General features: G+C 36.1%; 1 protein-coding gene across 2 annotated transcripts in view; it reads left to right on the top strand.

Moving 5' to 3' along the window:
* Nucleotides 1-4,455: 4,455 nt before the first annotated feature.
* Nucleotides 4,456-18,733, top strand: part of prr16 (proline rich 16) — a 151,102-nt gene continuing 136,824 nt past the window's right edge. For both annotated transcript variants that reach the window (XM_006626850.3, XM_015366358.2), the window contains exon 1: nt 4,456-5,337. In XM_006626850.3, coding sequence (XP_006626913.2) covers nt 5,200-5,337 — 138 coding nt within the window. In that variant the 5' untranslated portion in view covers nt 4,456-5,199. The remainder of the gene's footprint in view (nt 5,338-18,733) is intronic.

The raw sequence follows: 18,733 nt of genomic DNA, 5'->3' as shown, positions 1-18,733 counted from the left end.
AACAAAATTTATTAAGTTTATTATCTAAAAATAAAATTTGTACGTGAAAGTAATTAAATAGAACAATAAAGAATACTCTGTTTGCTTTTAAAAAATAGAATTTCGATATTTATAGAAAGTTTTGGCATTATTTTGATTAATCGATCATTCATGAAAAACTGAGATACCCCTAAGTGACCTTCACTGTTGCCCTACAGCACTTCCCTTAGTGAAAGAGTTGATTCAAAAATTCAAATAAGTGATAAGGTGATTTAACCTGTTCAATATCAGTCCTGGTATAAGTAAAGAAAGGAAATTAAAGTTTGAATACCTATACCTGTTCAATACTAGGTGCATTTTCTGATGCTCTGTATATAACTAGATATTGTCACGTAATAAACAGCTGGACCCTATACAGAGCATTTAGTTCATCTGAGAGCACACTAGTTTAGTTTATCCGAGAGCAGACTATCCGATAAGAGCAGAGCAGAAGGCTAAATCCAACATCTAGGCGGAGGTCGAGAATCCAGAAAATCCAAAGTAGAGAATAGCGCGGAACGAGTAGACTGAGCTGGCAGCAAGCTGACAACTCAGGGACTCTAATACTGAGTGTGGAAAAGTGAGACTAGAGGGTTTAAATAGCAGAGAGCTGAGATGTGATTGGAAAAAAAGGTAATTAGTGAGGGTGCGTGTGGAATGTGGTTGTAACCAATACACTATCTGATCTACCATGCCATTACCACACAGCAGAGCTCCTTCTCAAAATTCCAAGTTCCAAGTTCCCCCATCCCAAACAGCTTATTAAATGGTACCACACTACTTTGCCAGTGACCAAATTGATACATGTTGATACAATTGATACATGCTCAATGCTTGTAGTGCCAGGTTTGGAGAGAACACTAATATTTTTACATCTGCTCACCCAATTGATATGTAAAATCTTTTGAGAAACAGTGTAATGTACTGTATATGATATGACTCAAGTAATGTATTCTTTATTGATACTGTACATGTCATTAAAGTGAAGATTGTAAACCTAAATCTGTCATACTTCACAATACACTTTGCTAAGAAATCTCAGACATTTTCAGATATTATATATCTCATTCATAGCAAAAGTAGCATGTTTTACTACTTCTTAAATTTTCTTTCAATGTAAAAATCTTTGGTAATTCATATTATGTAAAAACAAAATACAAAAGCGAAACTTTCTGAGATTGTTTGTGACCTATAAAATAAAAACTTTTTCATACAAAATGTGAAGTATTTGTGGCACGATGGTGGTGCAGTGGTTAGCTTTGTTTCCTCAAAGTGCTGGTGTCCTTGGTTAAGTTCCAGATCTACAATAACATCTGTGTAGAGTTTGTACAGTATGTTCTCCCAGTGTTTGTGTGGGTTTTGTCCAGGTGCTCCAGTTTGCTCCTGCAGTCCAAATATATACTTGTAGGTTAATTGGCTTCTGTAAAAATTGGCCCTTGTGCTCCAGCTGCCCCATAACACTGCATTGAATAAAGCTGTGGAAAATAGATATTAAGTATTAGTTAAGTAGGTAATCTAAATATAGTGAATTATGTGGAATACTGATTTAATATTCCCTGAACTGCAATCCTGAACTAGAGCTATTTCTAGTTTGGTAGTTCTAGTTTGGTCAGATCCTAATGTAATTGTGAAATAGAGATGAAATGTATTTGAGTTGTTTTGGCATGGCTTCCTAAACTGAAGGAATGGCTGTAATTCCATAAAGATGAGTCTGACCAAACCCACCCTCCCTTTTGCTAGGAATGACCTCTGGAGCTGCCACAAGAGTGAAGATAGAATGGCAAGGGTAGTGTGTAAGATATGCAAGAAGGGAAGCTAAGGTGTATACTGTAGATACATATGTAGGAAGAGGAAGTAGGTGAGATCAGGATCTGATCTTCCTCCTAAATTTCTGTTATACAATTATGTGATGGGAGTGTAAACTGTGTGTGTAGATTAGATAATGTGGGGTTAAAACGTTACAAAATATTAGGGATACATAGAAAAAAGTTGTAACAAACTAGCAATTCATATTGTTGAAGCAAACTCTCTTGAATTGTTCAAAAAGTAGTGGATGTGATCCCATGATCTGTATGATTTTAGTTAACAGTCAAATATGATGAGGCAAATGGCCACCTCTTATTTGGAAACAATTAAACTTAATATTTATAACTTAATATATTATTATATATTATTTCTTATTTTTACAACTTTGCTATATTGTATAGAGTAGTGGGCTTTTTGCAGTACAACCAAAAGATAACACAGAAGCATTTTGTATTTAAAAATATCAAAAAAGAAATGTTCTTGTGCTTTTCATAACCCAAATCTAATGTGTTGACTGGAGATGAAGCAGGAGATGGTATCAGAATCTAAAACAAAAACTTTTGTGAAGCTTGTTTCAGATTGAAAGCAACATTTTTATATTACATAACACAATTGTCTGTGTTTTGTGTTAAAATTAGAGTATAAATAACAATCAGTCACACAGAAACAGTTATCTTTTTAATAAGTGTGCATGTTGTTTTATATTAAAATGTATTACTGAAGTACTGTATATCAGTTTCAGTACATGAAATAGAGAGCAAACACACTTTTGCCCGTGCTTCCGTTGTGGCTCATGTAACTTGTTTATTAACACAAAGCATTCTAATTTCCTTTTAAACACCCACAAAATCTTATTAGCTGCCTAACATTCTTGCTACACTACCTTTGTACTTGTTAAAAGCACTGATTTCTCACTGCACCCACCCACACTGGTTCTAGTGCCAGTCACAAAAGTCTACGATTTGTGTTTCTCATTTCCATACATTGCTAACCATAAGATCTGCCATAATATATATATATTATATTAAATATTTTTTTCTATATTGCTTCTTTGTGTTGTTTATTTCTGGGTTCAAAAGAAGCATTATTATTATTAAGTGCTTAGACTCACTTCATCAAGTTATCAAGACCATTTTTTTCTAAGCATAATTTAGTATGGATAAAATGTCTTGACTGCAATCATGAAATTGTTTTTAAAAATCAGGAAGAGAAGCATTTTTAATAATACAGCAGTCAGTAGCTACATAATTAATTGAATTTGATTAATCCACATTTTTTCATGGAGTTGCAGAATCGGGAACCACCAAAACGCTTCTAATGAAACACTTATTTTTCAGTTCTCTATACTTGTCAGGGTTTTAAAAATTGTTGGACTGTACTGTTATAGTGTATTGATTTACGAAATCCATCAAACAAATCTATATTATATACAATAAAAAAACATCTAACAAACACATATAACAGATCTTTATATACAGTATGACATTTACACTATGAAACATATTATGTTATAAACAATTTATGTTTAAAACAAGTTATGTCTTGTTTTAAATGTCAAGTTATGTCTTGTTGCATTATCTTTGCATAGTAAAAAGAATCATACAGTACTGTACTGTATATACAGTAGGAACTACAGTATACTTCTAACCAATACCTATTCGCATGTATTTGCATATATAATCTAGTTAACGATCCAGTTGTAATTTCAGCATGTGCAGTACAGTACGTGCTTATTTATAACAAATATTTTTCAAATTACATCACTGTAATTCATATTTTACATACAGTAACAAGCTACATTAATATGAATATCAATTTATACTGTACAGACATGACATTCGTGCAATTATATGTTTGCTGGAATGTTTTAAGACAAAATGACACAACATAATTATCCTTCCAGTTACTGTAACTTTCCTAACTTATACTGTAGATCAGACCTTTTCAAGGTTGTGCAAAGTGAATGCCAATTTATTTTAGGTTACAGTCTCAGAGCAGTGTAATCGCGTCTGCCTTGCTTAGTGCCTCTGGTGTGCAACTAAGTAGTGCATTTTCGTGTTCGTAAAGGTAACAAGGGACCGTTTTTAATACAAGTCGAGGAAAGCCAGATGTTTTTTTGCTTTTTGTTTTTGCTTTTATGGCGCTCACTATAAATGCACAAGCAACGTCGGGCGATTTACGTTGAATTTTGTCCACTAATGGGTTAGGAATATATATTTTAAAGTGTTTTCGACCTTGTATTTTTAATTCCCACACTGGTTGATAGTCTGCCCATTCATTTCTCGTTTGATAGCTAATGTTTTTTTAAAAAAACCGTCGGAGGGATAATGAAGAAAAGCGTTGGCACTACCACGAAATGAGTAGCACTATCATCGGCGCTGAGTCGGCGCCAGTGTCATTAGTTTTTGCAAGCTTCTTTGGAACACTATGCTTTGCTACAGTATATCCAAAAGCGAAGTATAGAAAGACATGGGCTCTTTATGTGAGGGGAGAGCGCTGAGACGAAATCTTAATAAAGAGGGTCTATTTATATACAAAAACTAAAAAGCAGGCGACTAGTTAATGTTGTGAACCATTTCCTTGCAATTTTAATAGTAACCACTAGATGATCTCAATCTCTGCCGTCAAATATCGAGTGAACACTAGAATTGTATCAGCGCCGCTTCACAGCAGCATTATGCGTGAGAACTGTCTTATCAAATTAGTTCATTTTAGTTATTAACAATGGCTGCATCTGTAAACTATTCAGTTGTTTACATAACTACTTCTTCCACGGTGATTTAGGAAAATACAGATAATCCAAGAAGTACAGCAGGTATTGTAATGCTTGATGTGGACATTTGCCATGCATTACCTAAACTGAAGGTAAGAGTCGGGAACCATCAGATTATAAGAAGGGTGATTTCTGCATTAATTATCTGCGCATCTTTGGATACTCGTCTTTTTTCTTCACTCTCCTACCTCAGTTCAAGAAAATAGTACTTCATACTGTTGATTCCAGTAGATACATTTTCTTAAATCAAGAAAAATGCAGGACTTCGGGCTGACTTAAGGGAAAGAAACGGTCCCCCTTTGGATTCAAAGTGGATCTGTTATTTTTTACATACAAAATGCAATGGAGTGCACAGAGAAGAGGATTTTTTATGTAACATTACTTCAGCCGCATCTTTTAATTTTTATTTTGTCTTCTAATTTTGATATGGACTCTCGCGCAGGCGTGCTGGCCAGGATTCTGCAGCCCTGGCTCAGTACAGTTTTGTTCAATGTGAAGGAAAGTGTACAACACAGACCCTAAAAATGCAGGGGCACACTTTTCTCACTGTGGCGAAGGGATTTATTTGTGATCCTTAAAAATCTCCTGACCTGTACCCAAGAATGTCAGGGAAATCAAAGGCAGAGTCGTCAGAGGGAACAGCCTCCAAAGCCAAGGTAAAAGAGCAGATCAAGACAATTGTGGAGGATCTAGAAATTGTCCTGGGCGACTTGAAGGATGTAGCAAAAGAACTCAAAGAGGTTAGTGGTGTTATTTTGGGGTTTATGTTTGTTTAAATGCTGCTGACTTGAAAAACAACTTTTCACAGTAAAAGGTGAGAGGAACGAAAAGGCTTGGGGATGCGCTGAGGTCTTGAGGAGTAAAGCTATCTAAAATATACAGTTTTATCAGTTTGGGAAATTCTGCTTTTAAAGAAGTGTCTTAAAGAAAATTAACGTGTTTTAAGTTTATATTTACGAAATCACGATTGCTCTATATGCCTTATGTATGTATTATTTATTTACTTTAAAGAGGCATATACATATTTTTTTAAAATCATTCATGCCCCCCACCACCACCCAATACATACACAGACACATAAACCTCCACATCTGCGCGTAAGATTTATTATTTTTTGTTGACACGATGCATGTTACGTGTACAGGGACGTGACCGTGCGTTTTCTTTAACAAAGTGACTAAAGCAAAACCACCTCATATCACACTTCTATAAAACAATGCTTCATATATTGTTTTGAATTCAGCCTTTTTGATGCCTCTTTGTATTATTGTTAAAAATAGATCCGTTTGAAATTATAAAGTCACGACAGCTCTTGACAGCTGAAAATATATATTTGTATTTCAGTGTAAGAATGATTTATTAAAGCCAAGGTTTCGGGCGAAAGCACAAGTACATTAAATGTAAACATTTCCAAGTACTTCGAAGTAAATTGGAAAAATAATTGCTTTTCGTCATTTCAGTATAATTGCAACGGCCAATTTGCCGTTATCAACGCAGAATTATTTATTTTAAGGTTAGGTGTTTAGTTTATGTGTCTGTCTGTGTTTAAAATAAAATCTTAAACTCATACTGGGCATTATAATTCTCAATTTGTAAGTATGATTTTTACGATCAGACATTTTTTTCTCAATCACATTTCATGTCCTGCCCCCTCGCTGCAAGTTAACAAAGCCAATCTTTGCATCTGGTTTTAATTAGATGGGCCCTTCATTTACTAGCGGAGACTTCAAGCAAAAAAAAATCAAGTGAGTCATTTTGCTACAATGTAATTGTGGTAGACTGCGTGCAGGATGCGCCACTTGTTTTTACTATGATTTCAAGGTTGTGAATGCTTTACGGATTACAGCATGTTCTTGACTCAACAAGCTCTTGATAAAACCACTAGACCAATTGTAAGTTTCTGTAAAGAACCCTAATTCTTTATTTTTTTATTTTTAATAGCATTAGCAAAAATTACAAAGTAAAATACATGCATGAAACTACTTCTGCAACGCACAGAGCAGGCAGTAGTAGTTCATGATTTGAGCAGTGAAGTAGTTGGCTTAGTGACAGCAGTCAAACCCTATAGGAGTTCTGTTACTTTTTGAAGATCATGATGGCTCAGTATTGTAAGGTCGTAAGAAAAAGGAAAACCACAAATGGTGAAAGAAACAGATCTTGATAAATGTTTCATACTGACGGTATGAGAACATATTTTAAAGCAATATTTTTATATTTTTTTGAGAGAAAAATAGAATTCTCATTTTATAAAGCAAGATTGGAAATAATTTATTGATGAACAGAAAACAAGTTTCTTTAAAATTGTATTTTCATACTATAGTCAAATTAACTATTAGGGTGATGCTTTTGATAATTATGGCTATTTGGGTGTGTTTTGACGATGAAATCTTAAACCTTCTTGTGCTAATTCATTCATCTCTTATCTTTTCAATTAAAAAATAATTTCCTTGCAGACAATACTAGTGTATCTATTAAGCAATGTTTAAGTTATGAAACACAGAATAGGCAGGTTTTTAATAAGAGTGGGTAAGAATAAAAGAAAAACAAAACTCAGGATTTCAGTCATGCTAAAAAAGGTTGCTTAAAGCATGTATTGTTACGAGCTAGACTGGACGGATGGGTCTTTGACTATGTGTACTTTCTCAGTGGTGGTAAGGCTTACAATAAGAGTGATATAACAAATAGCTACATCTTCCATCCTGTATGCCCACTGTGACCAAGGACTCTGACCCACACTCGTATGTCAGTCTTGCTCTTTCTCCCCAGCACAAACCCAAGTGAGTGCAACAGAATCAGCCCTGAAGGCAGTAGCTGTCTTAGTGCTGGGTATGCCACAATGATTTTAGTATGTACAGTAGGTGCACTTCTCTGGTGATAATATGCATCTGTGCGGACACTCAGAGGACACATTTCCTAGATGGGAATTAATCACTTTCAGTTTTTGAAACCACCTTTTAAATGCTTGTTATTTGCATAATTGTTTTCCCTCAAATGAAATGTAATCACCAGCATGCACTCTTAGACATCCACTGGACCTCTGAATCTTTTATGTCACAGACCCTTTTAGGTAACACTAAGTTGCAAGCAGGGAAAATCAAACGATGGAACGTTCACATTGTATGGATTTTTTTTCTGTGTAAATCATATTTTTGTTGAGTGGCCATCCTCAAACAGGAAATTAAAAAAAAAAACATTTGACCTTTTGTAAACTCTTATAAAATGTGTCCATTTCATGCTTTATATTTGTCAAATACTCTACAAAATATACATATATATATATAAAATTATGTATGACAGAATAAGGCACTTAGCTACCTACCAAAATACTGTAGATGTGCAGGTCCTGTACCCAGTGCTAGGACATACTGTATGCATGTCATTCTAAATTGAGTGGAAACAAGTGTTCTGTGTCTGGTGTTGATATATATGAGATTCTTTGGGATTCATCCAGGGTTCTTTGGATTTTCACCCGTTTTTTATCGGTCATGTACATGCAGCTGTGAGACAAATTATAATACTAATAATGGAAACTATAATGTAGATAAAATGTTACATCAAATATACATTTAAGTGCTGATGATGTCATGTTATTGGCCAAATTGAGTCTGTCCTATGTTGCTTTTAATATTGTTTTATTTCCTACAAAAACATTAGGAGTGAAGTGTATCTATGATTTGTTTGTATGGGCAAATATTTGACTTTTCAGAAACAATGTTGCATCCATTTTCATTGTTCTTAGTGCAGATTTGCAAATAATAGACTTGTTTGCACATGGAAATTTGCTCTTGATGCAGCACTTTATGATTATAAAGGAAATGTCTCTGGTATGCTACAGTAGTAATATTTTCAATGTGCATACTTTCAAGTATGAAGACATATTTAGGAAATAAAATAGAAATTGAATATCCCAAAATAATTGGGCTTTGTCTTAAATAAATGTGATCAAAGCAAGAAAGATATTCCTGTTTTATTCTCTTAGCAACACTGTGTCCATACACAGAAAGCTGTAGTGCAGTATGTCTAGAACCTACCTATGTATTCTCAAAAACTGGTTAATTGTTTTTCTCTTTTATTTCTTCAGTGAATGGCATCATTATTAGAGCACTCTCAGATAAAAATATGCCATGGTGGCTAACAATCTAAACATACTGTAGGTCAGTATTACGTCATGGCAGAGGGTGTCACCTTTGTATTACATTACTTTTCATGCTATTCATTTGCAGTATGTGGATTTATTTGGTATTTGGTTTCTGACATCATAATTCACATAATTGAGTACATTTAATAATTGCATACAGGTTATAAAGTCAAAGCCTTATCTGTGAGAATATCCATAAAATTAACATAAAGTGTTTGTGTTTTATATTACCTGTTGATTGAGAGATCTTTAATTATATACATATATACATATACAGTTCACATTGCTTCTTGCCATTCTTGCTAATAAATTACAGTATACACTCTTTGTCCAAATTTGCATATATCTAGTTTACAGTGGGATACATACAAACACAATTGATTAATTTAAACTATGGTCTCATACCTACCATTTAAATGTTCTGAAGTTTTGGATCAGCTATTGGGATCAAACACTTTATAAACAGCAATTACCTCCCTCGTGGTTGGTCTTTTTATTTGTATCCCTTTAATGTCCCTATCACTTGCAGTAACCAAAAGAAAATGTGCCTTCATTTGTGGGAACAATTTATATTTGGACCTAATTTATGTGAGTTAGTTCTTGTTGAAAACTGTGTATGTATACAAAACAATGCTAATACAACACTTATAATGAAAACATAATAGGCTGAAGTTATGGTTATGAGAAACTGCTTTGGTGGAATTGGAAATATGAATGCCTGTGTTTAATAGACGCTTGCAAAAAATAAGATTGTCAGGGGTGTAACTGCACATGTTGGATGCACATGTGAGTGGTTGCTGTGCTTTTGAACAGTTTCAATATTTATTTTGGGTATTTGCATCTAGAAAAAAGGAAGACTGGAAAATGTTGTGCAAGATGTGTTTTGTGCATTTTCAGGTAAGAAGATCTGCTGTTTTACTAATTATTTCATTTGCAACATTGTGAACATTTTTCCAATAAATCCTGTTGCTCCAAGGCGAATGGAAGTCTCTCTCCCTGTTCTAAAAATGCATCCCTTTCCAGGAGAGAATGTCCTTAGTCTGTGGATTCCTTATGAAGGAAATCAGAATGGCAAGATCTCTTAAACAAGGTTAAACTATTTATCCAGAATCTTGTTTTTAATGTTGATTCAACCAAGGTACTCCTCCCTGACATTTTCTCTTCCTCTGTCTGTCTCTCTCTCTCTCAGTCTGTTTCCTCCTCCTCCTTGCCTGTTGGAGTATTAATTTGTGTCATGCTGAATAAAAATCCATTTCCTTGCCACTCTTGGTTTTGGGTGTTCCTATGGTCTGACCTTTGTGTTAAATGTTCAAAATGGCTATTGTGTATAATCTTTTAGGTAGCCATTTAACATTATAAAATTGTTGCTGTATTGTGAAAAACTAAATGCTATGATGGTTGCATGCAGAACAAAATAGTGCTGTGAATTAACAGTCCAAAAATATTAGAGTCCCAACTCAAAACAGTAGAATTATTACAATGTGTGATTGACGTGAGAAGCTGCAGATAGACTTTTATAATGAACAATGAATGTATTAGGATTTATTAAAATAAATGCACAAACAATAATGGTTGTAACTTAATAAATAAACCAATGAAAAGGGATAAACCAATCTATCACAGTAATGCAATCTGTAGATATTATCTAGAATGCAAAACTGTTAAAGGAGGTCTGATTAGTATACACAGAATCCAAGTTTGTTTCCAAGTGACTTAGAAAAAATGAAAAAGCTACATATTTTCAGGGCTAAAATGCTTCAGTGATCATTGCAGTTTAATATTTTGAGGCAAAGAGTTGGGCTTATTAAAGATAATGAGTTTTTGAAAACATTTTGTGTTCTTTAACATGTACAAAACTGCCCTAAAGATTTATTTTAAGCATTTGAAACTGCTTGGACAAACTTTCTAGGACAAATCATTGGCATAGTTTTGTACATGTAGAAAGTCTGATCTGCGAGACGAATTCTATTAACAATGTTAAAGCACAAGTAAATACATTAATACGTTGTGACATCTCAAGAGGTAGTGACCACCACTTGAACATGCATAGGCATGCCCAACGCTATGGACAAGCGGCTTTTCAGCCTGCTGGAAGGTTCATACACTTTCCTCCAATAATGGTGTTGACATCGGCCCTGTCCTTGGTGTAACACAGACACATGGCATCACATACTCTGAGAAATCTGGGCCCTTTGCTCACAGATTTCCAGGCCCAAAGTCTCCATCACAGCCACACCACAGTCCTGCTATATTGAGTCCCTCTTCTCGCCAAGCCCTTTGCTTGCGGTTACCTTTCTCGATGAGCGTTACCTCCATCCTCCAATCATACTACACAAGGAGTCCTGTGTCCACTTCCAGCCACTGGCACCCTCACGTAACGCCACCAGGCTGAGTCACACACTAACTACATCCCGAGGCCCTTTATTGCATACTCTCTCGTGGAGAGACCCAACACACTCTGCCTTATTACAGCTTTTAACTTTGAACTTTATTGCCATATGTAACCGGTACATGTGCTGGTACAATGGAATTCTTACTTACAGGAAGTCTCTCGATTGTTAAAACAAGTGTAAAAACACAAAGTGCAGACAGTGCATCAAGACAATATACAAACAAACAGTAACAGTAAACAGTTTGAATGTAAACAATGCAGACGTGTAAACAATGACTGGAGATGTGCAATAAATTAGAAATCATAATGAGGTAGAGGGTGTAGGTGTGGTCTGAGGGGCATGGCTAAATGTGTTCGCCAATCACACTGCTTGTGGATAGAAGCTATTGAAGAATCTAGTGGTAAGTGTCTGTATGCTCTTATATCTCTTGCCTGAGGGCAGTGGGGTGAAGAGCTCATGCCCGGGGTGGTGACTGTCCTCTGTGATGGCCAGAATTCTACCACGGCAGCGGTCCACATAGAGCTGTTTAATCTTGGTGAGACCACATCTGATGATCTTCTGGGCCATATTGACCATTCTCTGCAGTGCCTTTCTTTCTCGAGAAGAGGTGTTGCTGTACCACACGGTGATCCCGTTGGTGAGGATGCTCTCGATGGTGCAGCAGTAGAAGTTCACCAACACAGGTACTGGCATCCCCCATCGCTTGAGGCACCCGTCTTATGGACCCTATTCTCTCCCCCGATACGCCATATCACCTGGGGAGGGTCCCTCTACCACTTCCAACACTCTGAAACATTTACTCTGACACATGGCACACTAACTGACATACCTGTGTACATTCATAAACCCTTTTACTCAGCGGACATCCTGACAGCCCTGCTGTCACACCATAGCAGACATCAGTCTCCTCCTAGACTATTGCTCTTTTCAGGTGGGTAGCTGCGTCAGCATGCGTAGGCTGCAAAGGAACAAGTAATAGGTTTATTCCATGCTGAAAAAAAGAAGAAAGAGAACACAACGTTTCGACCATGAAGCCTTCTTCAGGTGTGAGAGAGACAGGGCAGTAGACAAAGGTAAAGTAGCGGGAGAACAAAGGTTGGGAGGGGGGAGGAGTGAGAGGCGGGAGCAGGGGACAGAAAGAGAGGCCAATCAAGAAGTGTGGAGTCAGAAGTCAGAATGGGTGCAGAGAGGTGTGAAATGAAACTTGCAATGAATGGAGAAAATTTAAAAGAACAGTAGTCTGTCGTTAAGAGAAGGGAGAATGTGTGATCCTAGCTGCAGAATAATTTTGGTTTCGGTGGTCTTTCTGATGTATGAGTTCGGAAAACCGTCTTTGAGAACACAGACGGAGAGATTAGAGTGGTCGTGGTCGTCAGAGGTGAAATGAGAAACAATGGGCTTGGAGATATCTTTAATCTTCACAGCCCTGACGTGTTCTCTGAAGCGGTCTCCGAGTCTCCTTCCTGTTTCTCCAATGTAGATGGCTGTGCATTTACTGCAAGAGATACAGTAAATAAGGTTGCTGGAGGTACAAGATGCTGTCTGGGTGATCCGGAATTGTCCTGAGGGGCCTTGAATGAGTGTGGTGGTGGATGTGTACTTGCAGGTGATACAGCGAGCTCTGTTGCAAGGGAAAGTGCCTGGTGTGGATGGTTGTTGAGGGCGGTTGAGGGAGCTGTGAACAAGGAGGTTACAAAGATTAGGTGGTCTGCGATATGAGATGATAGGGCGATCAGAAAAGAGGGCCCCAATGGAGGGATCATCCTGTAGGATGGAAAAGTTCTGGTTAATGGTCCTGGGGATAGGAAGTGTGTTAGGGTGGTAAGGAAGCACCAAAGGAATGCGGTTGTTACAGCGGGAGTTCCTGATCGGGTTGATGGTCCGGGGGGTGTTTTTGGCTTGGGCAAGGGTCCTGTCAATCACACTGCTGGGTTATCCTCTGTTGATGAAAAAGGAATACATTTCGAGGGCTTGGTTCTCGAAGTCAATGTCGTCGCTGCATAATCGGCGTAGCCTAAGGAACTGTGAAAAAGGAAGAGAGTTTTTAGTGTGGTTGGGGTGAAATGAGCTGTACAGGAGGTAGCTGTGTGAATCCGTGGGTTTGTAATAAACTGAAGTGGACAGTCGGGGGTAGTTGCTCTTTTCTGTACCTATCCGGGATTTTTCTGACTGTTTTTTCACAATCCCCTTTGGGACTGTTGCTCCCAGAGCTCATCCCCTTATTGTACTTATAAGGCAGGAACGTTTTCCTAACAGTGCAAGCACCAACAGCATCTCACCAGCTGTCTCACTACCGAGCCTCTGCACTTGGTATTTGGTGTGCTCTTAAACATTCCCACAGCTGAGGTTCGTTAACAGTCAAGAGCTCCGCCTCCACACTGAACACCCTGCATGACTCCACAACTTCTTAAGACTCAACAGAAATCTTGTTTTGTAAAAACTGGAAAATCAATATTTATGTCATATCAGTTCAAATATTAAGAGTTTGGTTATGGTACTGTATGCATTTAGATTCATTGTTGCTGTTCGCTTCTGATGTTCCATATAGAACTCTCATGATGTTCATTGAGAACTTGGTTAAGAAGCTTCATTGTAATAATGACTTTATAATGAATTAATGAAGTTTAGTTGTAAAATTTAAATTGTTTTTTTCTGAGTGAAGCTTTATTTGCAGTTATCGTTTAAACTGTAACAGTATGAGAGTTTAAAGCTATAGAAAGCCTAAAGTAATTATTTCATGCAACTGTTAAGGAGAAATAGGAATAATTATAGGGATAATTTTATCATATATAATAAATAAGTAATATCTTGTAAACACATTAATCAGGTGTTTTGTATGCATTACTTTCATTAAAACAGAGACTGAAAACAATTGAAGTTAAGCATAATTAATGGCAGTTAATGTTTCTAATACATATACTGTACTGGAGAAAATCGAAGTCTGTTAAAAGACAGGTAGGTTAACCAGTTAAAAAAATGAAAACAGAAGGCCCTAACCTTCAAATTCTGTTTCAGATGACCAGTTTTAATTACATTTTAGTTTACTTTAATATAATGTTTTTTTAATCTAAGATGCCCTTGTCTTTCATTTCCACTTGCTTGTTTGCTGCTCTGACTCATAGTTTCCAAACACACCTCTCCATTATATAGAACAAATGTGGGTGAACACATTCCTTCATGCTTTTTGTTGGGGGTAGCATTATTTTGATAAAAAATCTTTTACAAAAACGATTCTTGTCAAATATGTAAGAACACGTATTAGTATGTTTGTCAAACATGTATTAATGTGAGCTTCATGGATGAAAGAAAAACAATGTTTATATTCAGGGAAACTGAGATGACATGAATGATATTTTGTAGAGCATAAGCTATTTTGAGTTTTGACATTTGCGGAGGAAATTAATGTTAGACTCAATAGGAGTAATTTCAGAAATTGTTTAAAAACATTAGAAATAGGCAAAATCCAGTCCTTCTGACTCAGATCTATAAAGCATACAAGCCACACAGAAATTTTTTAACCCAGTATTTTTTTCTCACTTTACTTGTTACATTTTTTATCAAGTGCCAGTTAAATCTTTACTACACGTGAAAGATTAACAAAATCGATGTGCTTTTATATGTAGGTATAAGTATTTTAAAAACTTTTGAGGTTTCTACATATTTTAAGCAAGAATGATTAGATTCAAGACCTTTCAGCTATTGCCTAAATTACAAATTTGAATGCATCTTTAAAAATATTCATTATTTAAAGAAAGAGAAACACAAAGCAGAAATACAGTCATTCCATAAACTACTCCTCATTCATTGACTATTGACATACTCCTTCATTTTTACAGTCTAATCATGCTGTTCTCATTGCCTTGAAAAAGTTCTTACAGTCCTTGACCACTGTGTTACAAAACTAGTTTCATGAGTTTGTAATTAGAATGAAATAGCTGAGTGAGTAATCAAATGTTGCCTAACCTTTTCATCTTATGACAAAAAGTCTGGACTGTGGCAAAAAGAAAATGTGATTCATTCAGAATATAAATGAAGGGATTGTAATCAAATGAAAACTACAATACATTGTGAATAGTAAGGAAAGAATGCTACAGAGTATGCAAGAAAAATACCAAGGTTTATACTGTACATTATATTCAGTTTTCATCAAATATGTGTCCCAAGACTAATGGAGAGACATGTACTACATAATATGTAATTATGTATGTGTATGTAATTTTTCTGTATGCAATTTTTTGTATACTTTGTGCAACTTTTATGTCTACAGCCAACATGGCTGGTTTCTAGCAAACAATGAAATAAAGCCGGACTAAGTAGTTATAAAGACAATATGGCAACTTCTTTTATGACCATCTATTTTACATAATTTATGTGATGAAAAAAAATATGTCTTGGAAATCTAGGATTTTCTTTTTAAAATTGTTTTGCAGAAGAAAAAAATAATGATCTGTATTGGTATCCAGGTGCTGTGGTAAAAAAATTAACATGTCTGGAGACACTGTTGCTCCCTGTTGTGACAATAAGATCTTGCTTGTTTATTGCCATTACGTAGTCTAATTGAGCCCAGAATTTCAACCCAATACTTAGGATCACAGTGTATCAGCCTTAACAGCCAGGCTTGGAAGTTTGTCCCAGTCCCTTGTAACTATTATTGTTGAAGGAAGTGAAATATAATTTCACATCTCTTAATTTATATACATTCTTACTTCTCATTTCATTGACTTAGGAGAAGTCCCTTTGCTTGACTGTATCATTTCATCATAAATAAGGATTTTCAATGTTTTGGTCAAATCTTTTGTTGATCTTTTGATGACCAAGGTGGATGCTGCAAATTGGTGGTGGTGGAGGGGAGTCACCATTACCTCTAAAGCGCTTTGAGTGGAGTGTCCAGAAAAGCGCTATACTGTAAAAGTGTAAACAATAATAAATAATAATAATCTTCTTTGTTCAGGACAAAAGAGCAAATGTTATTATGCCCAACTTGCTTGATTCTAAGTTGTTATTTGTTCTAAGGATCTAACACAGTTGTTTCATGATGGATTTAAGGGCATTTAAATGTATCTGTTTGAGCAACTGACTAAGTAGTGTAACCTAGACAAGCACAGCACTTTCTGTAAAGAAAAGACCACTTGTTCCCAGTTTTAAATACACTTCTTCTTAATTCTCATGTACATGGTCACATTAGATATACAGTAGCAAATGAAAAACTCTACGGGCCTAGCTTGTCTATTTAGGCCATTCCTTTGGGGGCAGGAATTAACTTAGTTGTTCCTCTTTGAATCTATTCCAGAGCAGTATTTAAGTACTTTTTGTAAAATGTCAGCCAAAATGGTACATAGTGTTATAAGTGAGATAGAGTAAAAACATTGCTCAGGTTTAATGTAGAGTCTCTGTATGTAATTTGTATCTATGTACTATGTATCTTAATGAGTTTCTGTCCTTTTGAGTGCTACAGTCCAGTTTAATATTTATTATAGAATTGAAATAAAATATTTGTTAGCTCTCTGTTTCTTATTCTCTGATATATTGGTGCCCTTATTATAATCAATCAGATTAAATTGGACCCTGAAGGCCAAGATAGAATGAGGTGTATATTATTTTCCCCCTATGGTTTTTGGTATATTGTGTCCTTAATATATAGATTTATATTGGATTCTGACACCTACAGTTATCTGGGTGGTATATTTTAACACTTCTAGCATTGTAGTATAGAAATTTAAGGATTACTTTGTTTGACACAATATTTTTCATATTAATATTTTCTTCTTTTCTACTTGTCTTACTTCTTTCTTGATTTTCAATGGTTTCCCTCTCCTTGTAATCAGCTATAGTGTTTTCTCCTCCTTTTCAGCAAGAGTGTGACTTTCAGGCTCAAAGCTTGAGAACACACCATGTGTTTCAGCAATAATTATTTTAATTGATGTCTAGATCTGGGCAACAGTCAGTCAAATTTTAAAATATAATTAATTAAAATAGTAGTTAGTTATGTTGACAAACTGAATTATCCTCAGAAAATGAAAAACAAATTTAACAACCATGAACCTAATATGTATAAGACTCTGATATAAAATCAAATGCACAACAAAATTAACTGTATTATTAAATTAAAAAGGGGGAACATTTTACTAGTATTTATATAACTAGTAATCTGCACTGGTTGGTTATGCTAGATTACACTCGTTCTTTACATATATAGCTGTAGTTTATCTTGTATTTTTAAAATAATTTACAGTTGTGTATATTTTTATATTTAAAATACAGGCTTGAATTATAAAAAAAGCAATAGGATGCAGAGCCTATTGGTGTGCAGTTGATGTGCAGTTTGCCATACCAGTGTAGATTGCAGCATTCTCTATAATTCGCATGTAACAGGAATAGATGCTTGTTGACTTGTGCGTCTCATGTGTTGCCAAACAAAGCAGATAACAGCCAACAGACAAACACCACTGAGTGCTGAGAGTCAATTGAACAGGATATAGCAGAGAGTACATTATTCTCTAAAATGCTACAACATTTTTTTAACAAGTTGAGCATATTCAGGGACTTGGATTTTAACAAAAACATATATACAGTATATCGTATGTAACGTTGCCATAGCCAAAATGTAAATGTAGTGGCTCTCTGAAGGCACCAGTTCTGTAGGGTTTGGGCATTTACTGGGACAATTATTAATTGTAACAGTAAATCACAAAATTGATTCTTTTGATGGCTTTAGAATCCAACCATGCGATATAACTCAAACAACGCACACACACAGGTACTAATACACGAGGATACATTTATTAATACATAAAATATGCATATAAACCTAACAGATCTTATCGAGAGGGTTATCAGAATACAAAAGATATATATTCAATCAGTTACAAAGTGTTACACATATCAAGAGGACATACGTTCAGTATATCATTCATTAAGACCGTTTCATAAATGATACTGGTTATAACTTCTACATTAGATACTCAAAACAAGTACATAACTCTTAGGAATGAAATTGATATCAACTAGTCGGGATAACAATTGAATTCTCGAGCTGTAATGCATTGAAGTTGAATACTCATCCAATTTCTGGGGATTCAGATCTCCTGCGGGCACAAAGAAACAGTTGCAGGCTTGTTGCTGTCCAATCCGCGCTCTCTGGCTCGGTGCCAGGCTGTGCTGTGCGGCTTGCGACGGTGCGCTGCTGATGCTCACTGTTGGCTTTAACTAGCAAAGTTTGTGCACAGGAGAAAAGATGACTGTGGGTCCCAGCAAGTCAGGAAGAGGACCGGTTCGTTCCTGATGAAGAGCTAGTTCTGAATAGTGATTCAGCTGTCCACAGTTCCGACCTGTTCACGAGGCCTGCTGCTGGTGCTAACCTCGGGTGGATCCTCTGGTTACTCTCTGGCAACATCCGCTCTAGACTCTTAGAACAAAGGAAAGTTCTGGCACTCGGACACACTGGCCGTTCCATGGTTGTCCGGGCTCAGGATGGTCAGGAGGCGCGCTGCGAGAATGTCCTGCCCTTGGGAGCCTTCCGCTCCTGGGCCGTCCTGCCCTGGAATTCTCCTTTGAACTCCCTTTAGAAAAGTCCAAGAATTCTCCACTGAATCCCTTCTGAATCTC

This window comes from Lepisosteus oculatus, chromosome 3, assembly GCF_040954835.1.
Source record: "Lepisosteus oculatus isolate fLepOcu1 chromosome 3, fLepOcu1.hap2, whole genome shotgun sequence".
Taxonomy (NCBI): domain Eukaryota; kingdom Metazoa; phylum Chordata; class Actinopteri; order Semionotiformes; family Lepisosteidae; genus Lepisosteus; species Lepisosteus oculatus.
Note: the sequence above shows the minus strand (reverse complement) of the source record. Positions and strands in the feature narration are given on the sequence as shown.